The sequence below is a fragment of the Salvia splendens genome, chromosome 9 (genome assembly GCF_004379255.2).
Source record: "Salvia splendens isolate huo1 chromosome 9, SspV2, whole genome shotgun sequence".
NCBI lineage: Eukaryota > Viridiplantae > Streptophyta > Magnoliopsida > Lamiales > Lamiaceae > Salvia > Salvia splendens.
This window is the reverse complement of record NC_056040.1, coordinates 5422124-5440453: the sequence shown is the minus strand read 5'-3', so window position 1 is coordinate 5440453 and position 18330 is coordinate 5422124. Positions and strand designations below refer to the sequence as shown.

At 37.1% G+C, this 18330-nt stretch overlaps 3 protein-coding genes across 3 annotated transcripts; all 3 read left to right on the top strand.

The window, feature by feature from the left end:
- Positions 1-489: 489 nt before the first annotated feature.
- On the top strand, positions 490-2245 carry LOC121747361 (putative glutamine amidotransferase GAT1_2.1). Its single transcript, XM_042141396.1, has 4 exons — positions 490-731; positions 862-1607; positions 1682-1870; positions 1949-2245. The coding sequence occupies exons 1-4, from the start codon at positions 641-643 to the stop codon at positions 2189-2191; spliced, it is 1269 nt and encodes a 422-aa protein (XP_041997330.1). The 5' UTR covers positions 490-640; the 3' UTR covers positions 2192-2245.
- A 4246-nt stretch (positions 2246-6491) lies between these two features.
- On the top strand, positions 6492-9596 carry LOC121746517 (LEAF RUST 10 DISEASE-RESISTANCE LOCUS RECEPTOR-LIKE PROTEIN KINASE-like 1.4). The gene is made up of 4 exons (XM_042140393.1): positions 6492-7387; positions 7817-7843; positions 7938-8273; positions 8372-9596. The coding sequence occupies exons 1-4, from the start codon at positions 6595-6597 to the stop codon at positions 9229-9231; spliced, it is 2016 nt and encodes a 671-aa protein (XP_041996327.1). The 5' UTR covers positions 6492-6594; the 3' UTR covers positions 9232-9596.
- A 4866-nt stretch (positions 9597-14462) lies between these two features.
- LOC121748180 lies at positions 14463-14864 on the top strand. Its single transcript, XM_042142406.1, has one exon. It carries the CDS (start codon positions 14463-14465, stop codon positions 14862-14864), a length of 402 nt encoding a protein of 133 aa, XP_041998340.1.
- The last annotated feature ends 3466 nt before the right edge of the window (positions 14865-18330 follow it).

Sequence of the window (18330 nt, the reverse complement as noted above, 5' to 3'; positions counted from 1 at the left end):
CTCTACCATTAAGTACATATCGGGACAAAGATGGAAGTTTTGACACATGAAAACTTGACATCAATAAGCATAAAATAATAAGTTTGGATCGTACTTTACCTAATAATTTAATTTAGGGTTAATTTTGGATAACTCGTTAAAAATAATTATATTATTTCAAAAATTATACTTTAGTTTATTCTCTAGATTTGTGAAAAATGTGATTATAGATAGGATTTTTAGATCCATTTGCATGGCATGCTAAGTAAGGAAAGAAAAAATAAAAGCGAATTTGGTTGTATAATTTTAGATAAGACCTCCACCAAATTAGCATTTAATCCATATAATCGAGTCAGTATCGCCTCGGATTGACCCACCTCAGTCGCAACCGATTTCATTTTGCCGCCTCTTGCCACGTGTCTGATTTACCGTTTGAATAGCATCAATATTCTCCTCTCCCTATAAATACCGCCTCCAATTCTCCACACTCATCGCTCACTCTCGCCTTCTTCCTCTTCTTCTTCATCTTCTCCAAAAATAAATTCAAATCCGCACCTTTCCTTATTTTCTTCCAATTATACCCCTTTTGTGATTTTTATAAAATCTTCTCATTCTCATATCTTCTCGATTTGATTTTGCTCGGCGTATTTTCCTTCTGCGCATGGCTGCTGCTGATCTCTCTGTTATCTTGCCTCGCGTTCTCATCGTCTCCAGACGCAGCGTTCGTAAAAACAAGTTCGTCGATTTCGTCGGTATGAATCCGCTTCTCTGATTTAACATGCATGCACAATTTCTTCAATTCAGCATTCTGAAAATTCGAAATTGAAATCAAAATTAGGGCAGAATGAATTTGCTGAATTCAATTTTTTCCCCAAAACGCAGGGGAATACCATCTAGATCTGATAGTGAGCTATGGCGCGGTTCCGGTAATCGTGCCGCGAGTGACGGGGGTGAACATGCTTCTGGAGAGCTTCGAGCCCATCCATGGCGTCCTCCTCTGCGAAGGCGAAGACATCGATCCCTCTCACTACGAAGCCGACGCCTCCAACCTCTCCCCCGAGGAATTGGAGGAAATCCGAAGGCTACACACCAGCGACACCGCTATTGACAAAGAGAAGGACGCAATCGAGCTCGGATTAGCCAAGCTCTGCCTCGAGAGGAACATTCCCTACTTGGGAATCTGCAGGGGATCTCAGATTCTCAACGTGGCCTGCGGTGGCACCTTGTATCAAGACATTGGGAAGGAAGTGTCGAGAAATGTGGCGCAGGATGAAAGGGTTGTGCACATGGACTATGATAACTACGACGGCCACCGCCATCCGGTGAGGATCGTGGACGGAACCCCTCTGCATCAATGGTTTAATGACTCTTTGGATGGTGATGGTAATGGTGAGGGTGAGAAGGAGATTTGGGTGAATAGCTACCACCATCAAGGGGTGAAGAAGCTGGCGCAGAGGTTCGTGCCGATGGCGTTTGCTCCCGATGGTTTGATCGAAGGGTTTTACGATCCGGATGCTTATAATCCGGAGGATGGGAAGTTTATAATGGGGCTGCAGTTTCATCCTGAGAGAATGAGGAAGCCGGAATCCGATGAATTCGACTACCCTGGCTGCCCTTTTGCTTATAAGGTGCGTGTCATCTACTTTGATTGTTGGTATGGAGTATGATGATTTGAGTGATTAAAAAGGTATTGCATTTGCAGGAGTTTGCGAAGGCGGTTTTGGCTTATCAGAAGAAGCTGAATAGCATGACAAGTGCTCCTAAGCTTGATGTGGAGATGGAGAAGAAAAGGAATATTATTGTGAGGAGCTTTTCACTTGCAAGGAACTTGTATCAAGGTGGGGGTGGGGCCAAGGAATCAGACCTCGAGGCTGGAGCAGAGTTTCTTGAGGTATAGTCGTACTCCTTTTTAGAATGTTTGTCAAATTGTGTTTATTCTTGGAAGTAATATTGGAAAAATTGGATGCAGTCGAATAGGGCGTTGAGCGTGCAGCAGGAGACGAGGCTGAAGCAGATGGGGGCGACGGTGAGGAATGCGTCGTCGTACTTGGAGAGGCTGAGGCTGAGCGAGGAGAGGGAGAAGCAGGCGAGGAATGTGATAGGGAAGATGTCGGTGGAGCAGTTGTCGGATCTGACGGCGTTCTACCATATGATGGGGAAGATATGCTCGGAGGTGTTGGAGACGAAGGTGCAGGGCATTGTCAACTTGTGATAGATAATATATGTTGCTATTTGTATGTTGTGTTGGTGGGGAGACACGGTATCATGCATGGTGTTGGGTTGGGTTGGGTTGGGTTGGGTTGCCTTCTCACTTTTGTTCACATCATTGTTAGAATCCAAGCTGCAGTTGCAGTTTGGTAATGAAAATTCACTTTTGACTTTTCTCTTACTCTCTATTGCCAATCCCAAGTTTGCTAACTACATTTATATACTCCTAGTCTTACTCCTATGATCACTTATGGTTTTATGATTTTATTTTCTTTTTGGTAAAGATTTTATGAATTTTTTTAACTAGTAAGAAGATTTGAATTTTGATCTGACAATATATGAGATCGCCATGTATAATTTATTTAAAAGGATTCTGATGCGTTTTTATGGAAAATTAGACATTTCTGTTTTAAATGTGCATAAAGATGCAAATTAAAAAATCATTATTTCATTGCAGCATTAAAGGCAATTCCGTTGTCTTGGCAGCCCCCAGCATTTCGGCCCGACATCATGTGAAGGGGTTAAGTTAAATCAGGATACGCAGTAGCCCGTTAAGGGGATACTTTAACCCACTGATTGCCAGAAGCCACTGATTGCAAGAAGCCCATCCCCCAAGGCCTCACACTTGTGCCTGAGAGATGGAGACCTCACACTTTTGCCTGAGAGATGGAAGCAACTATACGAGCAGTGGGATTTGAATCTCTTACTTCTATTACTATCATCTGATCAAAAAAATATCTCACAAATAGTATTACGTGGGATTTGAATCTCTTACTTCTATTACTATCATCTGATCAAAAAAATATCTCACAAATAGTATTATCTTGGTTCAAAAATACATCAGAATTGTTAACATTGGACCCAGAGACGGACCTAGGTGGGGTCGAACGACCCCACTACCGGTCCACCAGGCACTGCCGGAGAATGACATAATCGATCTTCCACCCATCACAGATACACTTCCGACCCCACGATCACTTGAATTACATCCAATCCTTCGACCTTTTGTTAAATTCTCTAAAAATTCTGTCCCACATCAACTTGGTGAAGATCCCATTTAATCTATATAAGTGTGGATAACCCTCCCCCTTATGAGGCCTTTTAAGAGGTGAGTGACCCATTTACATTTTCTAGAAAATAAGAAGAGAGGGAAACAATAGTAGGAAGAATTGAGGTGAGAGATTGGGGAAGTAACACAGTAAATTCAAATATTCTACAGTGGAAAGATGAGGAAGACGAAGGTTGCTTTAGTTAAGTAAAAGGCCAAAAGTTTTGGGCCTATTTTATTATGGGGCTTTAGTTAGTTTTGGTACTGGATTAGTTCAACATAGTTAGTTTTCAAATTTTTGCTTTACTAGTTTCATTAGTATTTCTATTTTATTTTACTGATTTTTTTAAATTAATAAAAAAATATTGAGTACTAAAAATTTGTCATTTTGTATATACATATAAATCAACTATCCCACGTAAAAAATCTGGGACAAAAAAATGTTGCTACTGTAATGTTTTAAAATATTTATGTAAATATTACATTTTTATCTATTAAATTTCATTGTTTCCGACCCCAATGGGTACTATTTTCTGGGTCCGTCATTGATTACTAACTTTTTAAATTTGTATCCGGTTGTGCCAAGTATTGGTGAGCGAAGGGAGTAGTATAATCTAGGAGTACTAATTATTTTTAGATTATTTTCTACTTAAATGGCATCATAGCCTATAAATTTGACTTGATTTACATAAAGCCCACCACCATCTATCGGTGAGTGAACCGGTGAAACTGATTCACGATTTTACTAGTATGATTGATTGAACCATTGGTCGAACCGGAATGGTATAGTAATTAAATATATACTCCTATTTTAATTATTAATAGTAATAATAATTAGAGAGGTTTTTAATTTTTATTTGATTTTAATAGTCTAAGGAGGTTGGTAGGTTGCAGAATTTATATGTATTACATACTCAAATCATTATATTATTCTTTTACAATTACCAAAACTCTCCACTTTTGTTACATGTGGTGAGTGGTTATTGTGGGTTTGGATCCCCTGCCGTGGCTTTATTAAATGTGGCGAGTGGTCATTGCGGGTTGTGCTCACACCTATAGCAGAGGGTGCTGTTGCAAACAAGCTATTATTTTATATAAAATAAATTTAATATTTTAATATTTCTTTTATTAGTAAAATATGTGTGCCTGCTGTGGCTTTTAGCACAGTATCCCCCGGGGCATTTAGCACAGCCAGATCCGGTCATTGCTGTAGAAAGAGGTGAATGGTTATTTATTTTTAATTTTTTTTAATTAAATGATGTAGGTTATCACATGTCGCCTCTCTTTTAAAGTTAGAAACTTTGTTTTTTCAGTTTCTCTCGTTTTCCCTATTCAATTTCGCAGCTGCCTTTCCATGTCACTTTCTCCTTGCCTTTTCAATTTCGCAGCCCCTCTCTATTCTTTTCAATTTTGCCTCTGTTCTAACCAGATTAAATCGGTGCAAGAGAAGAGGCCTGCGATGGTGAATAAAGTGGCACCAGATTTCACAGAGAGGAGTTACTGGAGTGGGTGGGTATATGCGAAATGATGCGTTCATATCAAAATGATGAGAGAAACTGTTTCAAATGATTTAGATCTGAAAAAAAAAAAGTAAAAACGTGGTTTGAACTGGTTCGATCGGTTCATGGTTTCCAGCCGAACCGGCCGGCTTAGGAGGTTCAAAACGGCTCAAATATCAGACGGTTTAACGTGCCAAACCGGACGAGACAAGGCAACGGTTCGCGACCCACCGCCGACCGTCAAATCAAATATTCAATGCAATCAATATCTGTGTCAGCGAATGAGTCAAAGAAGAGCCGACCAATTATGGATTTGCATTTGCTTAGTTGCTTCTCCCAAACAAATAGAACCCCACCACCACCACCACCGCCTAAAAATATCAATCACAATTCACCACCTATAGTCGTTACTCGTGAGATGCAAAAAACATAATAATATTAAGAGGGAACATCATTTTAGGTCTACGAACTTTGACAAAGTATCATTTTAGATCCGTAAACTTTGAAAATCTTATTTTAGGTCCGTGAACTTTGAGTTAGTATCATTTTAGGTCCTTTTTACTATTTCCAAGTTTTTTTGGACGAAAATACCCTCAATACATTAAATGTATATATTTTTAATAAATTTACCATATACTCATATTTTTTTTATAAATATCTTTACAATATATTTTTGACAAGTTTTCTAAATATAATTTGACCTTAAATATTATCACTTAATTTTGTGACATGCAAGTAAAATTGCTTCTTCAATTTTTTATCTTATTTTTTTGAGGGAACATCATTTTAGGTCAACGAACTTTGCCAAAGTATCATTTTAGGTCCGTGAACTTTGAAAATCTTATTTTAGGTCCGTGAACTTTGAGTTAGTATCATTTTAGGTCCTTTTTACTATTTCCAAGTTTTTTGGGACGAAAATACCCTCAATACCTTAAAATATATATATTTTTAATAAATTTATCATATACTCATATTTTTTATAAATATCTTTACAATATATTTTTGACAAATTTTCTAAATATAATTTGACCTTAAATATTATCACTTAATTTTGTGACATGCAAGTAAAATTGCTTCTTCAATTTTTTATATTAATTTTTTTTAAAATTGAATAAAGAACTTTTCTTTAATAATAAAAAATTGAATAAAGATCTTTTTATAAATATCTTTACAATATATTTTTGACAAATTTTCTAAATATAATTTGACCTTCAATATTATAATTTAATTTTGTAACATGCAAGAAAAGATCTTTATTCAATTTTTTTTATTAGAGTAAAGTTATTTATTCAACATTAAAAAAAATAAGATAAAAAATTGAAGAAGCAATTTTACTTGCATGTCACAAAATTAAGTGATAATATTTAAGGTCAAATTATATTTAGAAAACTTGTCAAAAATATATTGTAAAGATATTTATAAAAAAAATATGAGTATATGGTAAATTTATTAAAAATATATACATTTAATGTATTGAGGGTATTTTCGTCCCAAAAAACTTGGAAATAGTAAAAAGGACCTAAAATGATACTAACTCAAAGTTCACGGACCTAAAATAAGATTTTCAAAGTTCACGGACCTAAAATAATACTTTGGCAAAGTTCGTTGACCTAAAATGATGTTCCCTCTAATATTAATAGTATGAAAGGCAGCAACGTAAGATTGAGATTGATTTTGGTACAAATGAAAGTCGCCAATTTACGAATAAAAAAATCCCTATGATTCCGAAAACGACATGAGAGTCAACAAAAGGCAGCTATGCTCCGATTCCAATTGAATTCAACGTTCAAATACCTCCCAACCCCACCCCACCATGCCTAAACTCACCAACTCCATCCCTCTCACTCCTCCACCGCCACCATGCCCCTCCTCCTCCTTCTCCCCGCCCTCCTCTTCGCCGCGGCGCATTGCCAGACCGACTCCTACCCCAACTGCGACCGCACCTTCTCCTGCGGCTCCATCACCAACGTAACATTCCCCTTCCACGGCGGCGACCGCCCCTCCCACTGCGGAATCCCCGATTTCGCCCTCACCTGCCGTACCGGAAACACCACCGACCTCGCCGGCACCTTCCGCGTCCTCCACCTCGATCAGAATCAGAAATCGCTCCTCCTCGCCCGCTCCGATCTCTACAACAACACTTGCCCTTCCCAATTCCGCAACGTAACCCTAAACACCTCTTATTTCACATACAACACTCTCCCCCAAAACGAGCAACTCACTATGGTATACGGCTGCAACACATCCGACTTCAATTCGACGGGGAGAAACACGACGGATTTGGGAATCGGGCGAGACAATCGCATCAAGTGCAATTCCACTAATTCTAATCTCTCGAGCGCGTTTTATTGGGTCGGGCCACTTCCCATCGATCCGATTCTGAAAATCATGACCTGCAACATTAGTCTGAATGTGCCGATGTTGAAGATCGCCGGCGATCGGCTGACGAACTCCACGCTGAGCCTTGGGGAGGCGTTGATGCAGGGTTTCCACGTCAGTTACAGCGTGCGGGATGAGAGATTGTGCTCCCAATGCAAAAATTTGGGCGGGCAATGCGGGTTTACGGATCAGCTCATTTGCATTTGCGGCGACAGGGTTTGTCCTTTTCCTTTGACGCTCCCGCCGGCACCTAGTCCCGAGGATGCTCCAGACGGTAATTATCTGTGTGTTTGATTGGAATTGGTGAATTAGGTAGTTAGATTGTGTCATTGATTGGTCATGTTCATGGTTGAATTGTTTGAATTGAATTTGTAGATAATGGCATGATGTTATGGTTGTTATTTGAATCACTGTGAATGACATGTTTATGTGAGTAGAATCGTAGTTGCAGAGTTGGGAAAGGTATATAGCAATGCCATTTTTTGAAAATTCATTTGTATGTAATGACTCTGGAATAGATTATAAACTTGTTGATTGTTTCATTAGTGCTGCCATGTAAATTGGTTAGAGTAGAGATGTTCTTCATCTCAATTATTCTATATAAGCCGGTTAACTTCCAGTTTTGTTCCTAGTTGTGTAGTATAATCCTGAGGTTCTTAGAATTCTATACATACTCTTATTTGTGAATTCTTGGTTGCTGCAGGAAACCGAAATAGGGAAAGGAGTATAGGTACGCTGCCATTGGAAGTGCAGAAGTTATGGTCTTTAACACAAATGTTTAATGCTAGAAAAGCGTAATATGTTTTCGTTATGTGCGTGTGCAGGTCTTTTCATAGCAGGTGCAATTCTTACCGGTGTTGGCCTGGGATGGTTGATTTTCCATTGTAGGCAAAAGAGGAAGCAGAAGCTTGCATTGATGTCCTCTCAGACCTCAAGCAAGGATATTCGTTCTTCTCCTTCAATGAGAGGCCTCCTTTCCTTGCCTTCAAATCATTACACCAAAAGCATGCCTTCCTATCCATCTACAAAGTCGGACTTTGGTAGGGAAAGTTCAGAATTTGGGGTGCAGGTCTTCAGCTGCGCCGAACTTGAAGAAGCCACAAACAAATTTGATCGTTCAAGAGAACTTGGAGATGGTGGATTTGGTACTGTATACTATGGTTCGTATCCCATCCTTCGCGATCATCATGATTAAAAAAATAGTCTTCTCTTTGTTAAGTGCAGGAGCTGAAAATGTTATTTTCAATTTTTCAAACAGGGGTGCTTTCTGATGGTCGAGTAGTTGCAGTTAAGCGCTTATACGAGAACAATTTCAAGCGCGCAGAGCAGTTCATAAATGAGATTGAGATTCTGACTCGGTTAAGGCACCAATACCTTGTGACACTCTATGGTTGCACTTCTAGGAGAAGCCAGGAGCTACTGCTGGTGTATGAATATGTACCGAATGGGACAGTGGCAGATCATCTGCATGGAAAACGTGCCAAATCGGGCTTGCTATCTTGGCCTATTAGGTTACAAATTGCTGTGGAAACAGCTGATGCATTAGCTTATCTACATAAATCAGATATCATACACCGGGATGTCAAAACCACCAACATTCTTCTGGACAATGATTTCCATGTAAAAGTTGCTGATTTTGGGTTGTCGAGGCTATTCCCCAACGACGTAACTCATGTGTCGACTGCTCCACAAGGGACTCCCGGCTATGTGGACCCTGAGTACTACCAGTGCTACCAACTCACAGAGAAGAGCGACGTGTACAGCTTTGGGGTTGTGCTAATTGAGCTCATATCATCACTGCCGGCAGTAGATACCAACAGGCATCGCCATGACATCAATTTATCAAACATGGCTATCAACAAGATTCAAAACCATACATTGCACGAGCTGGTTGATTCAAGTCTTGAATTCAACACGAATGGTTCCGTGAGAAGGATGGTTACGTTGGTTGCAGAATTGGCTTTCAGATGTCTGCAGCAGGAGAAGGATATGAGACCATCGATGCAAGAAGTGCTGGATGCTTTGAACGGGATCAAGGATGAAGGCTCGAATGCGCATAAGGTGGAAATTGTCGACCTGTGCATGGATGACGATGCCGGTCTACTCAGGGTAGCATGACATCCAAGTCACAAGATTCACTTCCTTGACACTGGTCAAATGTCTTCACCACCAATTTTTGCAGCTTTCGGCTTAAGTTATCTGACAAAGCAAGACACAGGCACTTGAAATTGAATGTGTAGTTGAATTCTTGATTTTGCAGATTCCCAGGTATGTAAAAATTCTCAAGGATCTTGAATTCTGTATGTTGGATTTGGAGTAAAATGGCTTGCAGTATCCGCTGTCTATTTTGGAAGAGTGCTTGAATGCAAAATGGATACCATGATATTTGTATAGAATGTGACATGTTAAATGAACACTTAATATGTCTAATTTTGATGCTTATTCCTTTTTCTTCTTGTATAATATTTGCAAGTCAAGGGTAAGAGACGATGCACATTCCATTTTGGCGGGTGAAGAATCAATAGTTTCGTAGTCTTTGTCACCAAATATTCTAAAATTATTTTAGTCTAACTTCTTATAAATAACATTTAGTCAAATTTCCAAAATGAAAAAGACATTTTTATGTTCTACTAATTGGGCGTAAGTGGATATCTTATTGAATGTGATCAAATATTGAATGTGATCAAACGCGAACTTCAAATATTATATAAACTCAAAATATTATAATTTTAAATTTGTTACTATTTAGAGTTTGTATTTTATCACTATGCCTTTATCCCCAATACTAAAGATTTATCTAACTTTTGCTATGGCATAATGATAGCACGAGAATCAAATCAAATACAATGGAACTGCCTAAATTCCTAATCGGTCTGCTAATTTCAAAGATTAACAGCTAATTACGTAAAAATATGTTTCTTCCTTCATCACTAATCTGTCAGCTCCTTCGCTTAAGTACATATTTTAGGCTCTCATCATAAGAATTAATTCATCTACTTTTTCCTAATCTTCTCTTTATCATGATCTCTCTCTCTCTCTAAAAATCTTTACTTTACATAAATATAATCTTATGTTACTAATTACTAACCTTAGGTTGCATTCACTTTGGTTATAGTAGTAACTTATAAGGGATAATGATGGATAAGAAATTCTCACTCTTATTTCTTTTCCATTCTTACCTTTAAAAAGTAATTTCATCCTCTTTAATCTTGATTCGCCATTTTTATTTTGGGATAATATTATTGTTCATTATTGGCGTTCTCCTATTTCTTTACCGACTTATGATTTTATTCTCCAGCTTGTAATTCATTCCTTATCTATTTTGATGCTCGAGATTCGAGAAGCTCCAATTAAATATATGTCCACATTTATACTTATAATGACTTCTAGTAGTTGCAGGGCATGTAACTACAAATCAAGCCGCGTAATTCATTATTGCTTTACCACCATCTATAAATATAGACATATCTAATTTTTAGGTAAATACAATACAACCACCATCTTGTCCCTTGTCCAATTGTTCTTGATTAATGTTGGCATGTAATAAAGCAAACAAAAATAATATTTTGTGGTATAGACTTCATATTCCATTATTTAAGGGATTTTGCACAAGAAAACTAGTTTATAGTTCAGGCATAAACTGATTGAGAAATGGCTAATGATCATAAAAGTTTATTTAGATGATGTAAATATGAATTAATATACTCAATCAACACTAGGCTAACTGGAAAGTACTGATTGCATCTCATCTAGAACAATTTTTCGAAGTCATATGAAATTAAAGTATTCAATATGTGCCTCGTTATTATTTAGGGATAACTGCCTTAAAAGTTACCAACTTTACCCGAATTCCGATTTTTCCCACTACCTATAAAATTGGCGTATAAAGTCACTAACTTTACCGGGTCGCAGGTATCTCCCAAATTGACCTGACCCGATGTTTTCTAGCAACTAAGCGTCCTATGTGGCATGCCTGAATGTTGACGTGGATGGCGAGAAACAATTGCACAATTTTGACCCTTTTGATGTCTTCATTTCCGCCAATTAAATAATCCAAACCTTCTTAAAAGTTAAAACCCTCTAATTAAAATATTTCTTAATCTCTCTCTCTAAAGCTTAATCTCTCTTGTTTTGCCAACTTCCTAAATTAGGTTTTTCAGTTCTGCAGCAACAGCAAGCTTCAATCGGAAACTGCACGTTCTAATTTGCTGCGATCAAATCGAAGGATCCAAATGAGACAGCAGCGATTATGCGCAGTCGTGACTTGCTAAAGAGGATGGAGAATTACAATCAAGGAGATCTAACCGACATAATCAGAGCCATCGGCGGCACCAATCCGCCAGCTGAAACCCCCCGCCGCCGCAACGGAGTGGCAGTTTCCGACCAACTGCAATCTCATGTCAATAATTTTGTTTTTTTTAATTCCCCGTTATTTTCGCGGTGGCGAGATCCGGCTCTAGGGTTCGGCAATTGTGCCTGAGGATGCGGTGGTGGAAGAGGAGATCGGCGGGGAGAATTGATTGGTGTGGTACCAGGATTTGTGGAGATCGACGGGGAGGGTGCGGCGGAGCTCGGAGGAGGCGCGGCCTTAGCCGTGGTTGGAGATGATGCCGCATTCCCAATTCCAAAAGTCGAGATCGGTGCAATTGAGGACGACGAGGTCGCGATTGAAGGAGGGGGGAGGTCGTAGGAGAAGACGCCACCGGAGGGGCAATCATCGGTGTATAGGGCGGGACAGGGACAGAACTAGAACTTGAAATGAGCCGGTGCTGAAATTTAATGACAAATACGGTAGGATGCGCGATGCTCCTAAAATTTCCTACAGCGACTTATCTTTCTAGTGGTATGCAATGGTGTATATAAGATTTTCGATTTACGAGTTCAAAGAAAATATCACTTCATACAAGTATACTAATATCTTGATACTCATATACCAAGAGTTTGCATATTGAGTTGTTAAATATTAATTTGACATAATTATGGTACTCCAAGCGCCATTATTTGCCCTACTTTGCTTCAGTTTCAAATATTAATAATATAATTTTAAATTGGTAGAAAAAAATAATAAAATATAAATTATTTCATATATTAATTTTATAATAATATATGAGTAGATGGTGAGTTTATTAAAATTAATAAAGAATAAATAAATATGTATCGACATATAGACCAAAAATAAAATGAGACGCATAATTTTGAATTCAAAATTAATACAAGTTAGATTAATATGAGATATTATTATAATAATAAAATTTTTAACTATAGTAATTAATTCTTATAACAATTTTAAAGATAGAGAACAAATACGTAAGCTATCAGTAAATGAATTTTAAACGTCTCTGTTTCCTATGTCTATACCCCTCTTTCACCCTCTCTCCTCTTTCCCCTTTCCCTTCTCTCTCCTGCATTTCTTCCTCCATTCATCCCTGTAAATAAAATCCAGAAACACAGGCAAATCTAGGAGGGCAGCACCGGCCAAGCCCCCGCTGGAGCGATGGCTTGGCCTATGCTATCTCTGTCCCTGGGACGGGAGGAGGCTCTGGGAGAGTGGTGGTATTGGAGTGAATCGGGACGTAGCGGACGGAGGGGGAGGAGGAGCTGTCGGGGAAGCAGAGGGGGGGAGTGCGGGCGATGGAGATGATGAGGGCTTGGGCTCAAAGGAAGGCGATGAAGAGCCAGAAACGGGGGTGGGAGGAAGACGATGAAGGCTTGGGCAATAATTGTTTTTTCAATTTTGTTTTTTAAGTTTATTTTTTTATATTGCACGGTCAATAATTGTTGCACATGTCAGCCGTCACGAGACGCCACATCAATTAAATACGACACGTTAGCGCACTCTTTCGCCGGAATAACCATCATGGGAAATCGGCGATTAAATGCAAAGTTGATGACTTTATATGCCAATTTTATAGGTAGTGGAAAAAACCAAAATTCAGGTAAAGTTGATGACTTTTAAGGCAGTTATCTCTATTATTTAAAAATAAGAGTGGTCTAAAGCTTTAGGTGGTTGGTTATTTTCAGTTTAAATTCGTCAAACTAAATTCTTAATTACCCTCAATTATAAATTATAAGATGCTGACAAAATTATTTAAAAATAAGAGTGGTCTAAAGCTTTAGGTGGTTGGTTATTTTCAGTTTAAATTCGTCAAACTAAATTCTTAATTACCCTCAATTATAAGATGCTGACAAAAAATTATAAAATATTCCAGACCCATATAATGTAGATATATACGTCTTTTTCAGAACGTCATGGGTGACTACACAATAGAAACAAAATATATAAAGGATAAGTAAGCAATAATACAATAATAGTAATTTGCTCTGACCACCGTAACTTGACTTTCGTTTGGTGATCGCGATTCGCGACCCATTTCAAATTTGTTTATTTTATTTTATTTTATTTTATTTTATTTATTGTTTTTTCATGATTCGTTATATAAATGTTTGAATGGGGGATGTGACTATGCTTAGTTTGACTGCACTTATACGAATCAAAATGAGAAATAAAAATAAATGCTGAATAGCAAATATTCAACCACAAAACTTTACAATAGGAAGTTTTCATACCCACGTGTTCTCGTTACTTCATTTTTCTGGTCTTCTTCATTTTTCTAAAACCAAAATTTATGCGATCTTTCTAATTTTATTGATAAGATTTGAACTAAATTGTCGACATCATCACCCAATAGAATATTAATTATAGAATAATTGAAAATTATGTAACCTTCATCATATTCTACTTCCACCCTTCAACTTTTCCACGCCACCAAAATACCATGCTTTTGTTTCTTGACTAAAATAAGATGCAAATACTTATGAACGACTCAAGAAAACCTATTCAGTTTGAACTAATAATCCCAATTTTTCCAAATTAAAACTGTAAGAAAACTCATTCTTTATATTAATCCAATTCTTCGTCTTTTAATATCGGAAGGTAACCCTCTTGCTGACAACCAGAGGACTAATTCCTCGTCCCTACAGTCAATGCAATAAGCGGTATGGAACTGACCAAATAGTTTGCTCCATTCACATGGACACGTTAACCTCATGCTTAAGGACGAGGCGTTGAATCATCAATTCTTCGTCCTTAGTTTATTTAATTAATAATCCAATTCTAGAACTATACCTTCCGCAAATATTGGTACGTAACAATATATATATAATCTAAATTAAACACAATATTCCAGCAATAAATTATACCGGCTTTATTTGACTTAAAACCTTAGGCCAACTCTACAACAATTTCCCTTCCCATATAAAACTAGCTAAATCTCTCTTCAAACTTCATCTCATCTTCATCTTCATCTTCACCAAACTATCTCCCTCTCTCTCTCTCTCTAAACACAGCAATGGAAATAACGGCGTTCAACGGGAGCCCGGTGACGAGGAGGTGGAGGAAGAGAGGATACAACCGGCTGTCGCCGCCAAACCGAAGAAGCCTGAAAGTGGTGAGGCTGAACAGCTCAAAGCGGTCATGGAGGCTGCGGCTGACGCCGAAGCTGCGGCTGGTGAGGCTGGCGTCACCGATGAAGCTGTGGTGCAGATTCAAGAACGCCTACATGAAGATGATGCTTAAATTCGCCAACATCGCAGGCACCTCCGGCGCAGCCAACACGGCCTTCGGCGCCAACAGAATCCCCAAAGCTCGGGATGCTCCCATGGAGTATTCGAGGACCGAGTTCGAGAACCGCCTCGTGCTCGAGATTTATAAGTCCATGGTGGCTTCGCTTGAACTCGGCTACAACAAGTAGCCAGTAGATTTAATTAATTTGCAAATATGTTTCGGTTAACTGTTAAAATGATGTTTTCTACTACTATCATCTTGATGGGATTAATGTGAAATTGTTGAATATCTGATTTGCATCATGGAAATTACTATTTTTACTGTTTTCTTACAAATGATTTTTTTTAGAATTTGATTAATTTGTTGGAGTGACTTAATTATAGGTAGGATGAGTAGTTGTTATATTAATAATTAAATTTGTTTTTTTAATGGTTCTTCATAATAAAGGTATTGTTTCTTGGAACCACCCAACCGTTGTAGGTATACATTTATTTTGTATTTTTATATTGGAATTGTGTGACTTATTGCATTAGGTAACATATTTATAGTTCTGGAGATATAAATTGCAATATATTCATTGACATTCATTAGATATAGTTTTATATATAAGTTCAGTGTGTTAAATTATGCATTCAGTTTGAGACCGATATAAGATTAGATAAAAAAAAATTTGATTACAAGAAAATAACTATCCTTAATACTATAAGTTATAAGTTACAGTCTCGCTACCTTGAACATATACACTCCCCAAACGATCACTCAAGAATAACATTTTTTTTACCTCAATATATTGATGGTCCTTATGCATGTTCCAACTCGTGTCTCGACTATTGTACCAACGACCTGCATCTTGTCAAATAATTCATGGTCGAATTAGGCTCGATATATACACATTCCACACCACTACATGAATTCATGTCGCATATGCCCCGAATATTTCTAAGAAGATTGTAGAAAATCTCTGATTTCCTTTGTCCGAGTAGATAAATAAGAACTCCTCTATCATCTATACCTCAATTAGTGTTGGCACTACTCTACATCTGCCTAACCTAATCACATGCTCAAGCAAAGTTAAATTAGTGCCATTAAATAAGGTGAGAATTCATTCATGACTTCATGTAATCTACTTTTCAACCTTTTACTTTAGGATGCAATATTCAAACATAGCCTATAGGGTGACAAATCGTGCTGATTGGGTCGTTATCGGATCAACCTGATAACGACCCAATCCAATAAGGTCTAACTTGAACCCGACTTGTTAAGGAAACTGTAAATCCGAACACGGATCCGACCTGCTACCCTCAAACCTGAACACAACCAGAACCCGACACGAACCCGTTAACGACACGATAATATGGGTTGACACGACACGATAACGATCCGAATTCGATATTACACAATAAAAAATCTGATATTACATGATTAAACATAATATTACACAAATAAACCTAATTTTTAAACTTGATTTACATGATAAAAAATTATTTTGCACGATTTAAACCTGATCTACAAGAAATTAAATAACTAAAGTAAAGTATTAATAATTTAAAAATAATAAAAAATAATAATAGTATTTCTTAATGGGTTATCCGTATCCAACCCGAACACAACCTGAAATTTTCGGGTTCTTAACGGGTCGATCCAATAAGGACACGAACCCAATAAGGCAGGACACAAATCCATTATTTTCATGCGAATTCGTGTCGGGTCAAAAATTGTCAGCCCTAATAGTATGTGATATGTTGCAAATCGAAATGAGTATAGTTGAAGAAATTGCTGTCATGGAATTAATTTCAAACTCATTATGCTTGTTGACTATTACTCATCTAGCTACTAAAAGGTTTAATGCGTCAGTCATTTTATATATTTTTTCCAATAATATTTTTTTTGAAGAAAAAAAACCTCGCTCCACGAAAATTATTACTCTGGAATGACTTTAGCTAACATAACAACTCTGACGTAGGATTCATTATAACCAAATGTATGACTATTTTTAGAATTAAAATTTAATATTTTTGTTAATAATTTGTTATTATTGAGGATTCTAATTACTATTAGCGTATGCCAAATTTTGTAGTGGAAAATATTAATCAGGATTCATATATTCCAATAAGATTTATTTTAATCATGAGTATAATTACTGAAACACTGAATTTAACTAAGGTACACCTAAACTTGTGGACTAATGGTTTCGGGCAAGCATACACATGTCCTATATTTTAATTTATATATTTTCTACAAACATTACAGAGGTGTACATATATCAACTTAAAATATGTTTTGAAGGTTAGAATTCGTTAGTGATTTGGGCACAAATGAATTTCGAAGTACAATTGTCAAAATTGGTTTGGCCACATATGAATTTGAATCATTTGATGGTAGTATTTTTTTTTCTTTTTGGGCCACACGTGTGAATTTTAAACTACAGTCGAAATTGGTTGGGCCAATATGAATATGATGAGACTTATTTTTTTGGTTCTGAAAATTTAATCATGCATACTGTAACGCAAATTTAATGTCTTATTCGAAGAATAATACGATCTTCAAATTGAGACTAGTTCATAGTATAAGTTTCAGACAGTCAAATTATTAGTCAAGGATGAAAACATTTTGTTTGACTTTTCTTTTTTGTTTAATGTTTTTCCAATAAAAAGTAGATCCACGTGGCATTTCAATGATATAAGATTAAATATGTTACATAAAAAAAAGAACTCTTAAGATGATTTAATAACATATATAAGCAATTTTCGTGCAAAAGTAGAACCTAGCTAGTCGACAACGTTGCTAAATTAATAGTCATAACTTTCTATAAAATTAATGATTATTAATTATGTTTTTTTATGGGACGGTTTCTTGCGATATATTGTGGCTGGGCTGCAACTAGAATCTCGATGTCACCAAAAATTATAGAAAATAAATTGAAATGAAATTAAAAGTGCGAGTGGTAAAACTTTACAAAATTAAAACGTATAGAAAAAGAAATAAGGATGAAAGTAAAGAGGACAAAAATGTAGAAGTTAAAATTATTGGATACAAAAGTTGAAACATAAATCAAGCATAGGAGAAAAAATTTGACATACTACATATTATAACAAAGAAACTTTGCAACATAGATACATTATAGTATCAAAGTCGAGCGTCGGGCCTTGGGTGTCATGTTCAACCTTGGTGCTACCCCTTGTTTGAATTTTCTATATTCGAATCACGCATAACAAAATTGAGCACATTGGACCTTGACAATACAATCCGACCTAGGTATGTATGGTTTGATTTTTTTAAAAAATTGAGCATGTCAAGCATTGTCATCACGCGCTGACTTTGGTGTGGATGCTTCGAATTTTCAAATGATGTACCATGCTTAGCAAAGTCTCACGCATTCCACTTTGGGTTTGTGCCCTTGCCTTGGTACTAAGCGTCGTTCAAATTTCCATATGTGAATCACACCTACCAAACTCTCGTCCGCTTGAGCCAAGCTTTGGTTGTCTAGCTTTAGTACATAGAAGTTTGAATTTCCATTTTCGAACCACATATACTAAAGCCTTCTCCGCTCTTCCCAGACTTTACCCATCCTACTTTGTTATGCGTGGTTCGAATTTCCATATATGAACCACGCGTAGCAAACTCTTGAAAACACATTTTAGATATAGAAAACA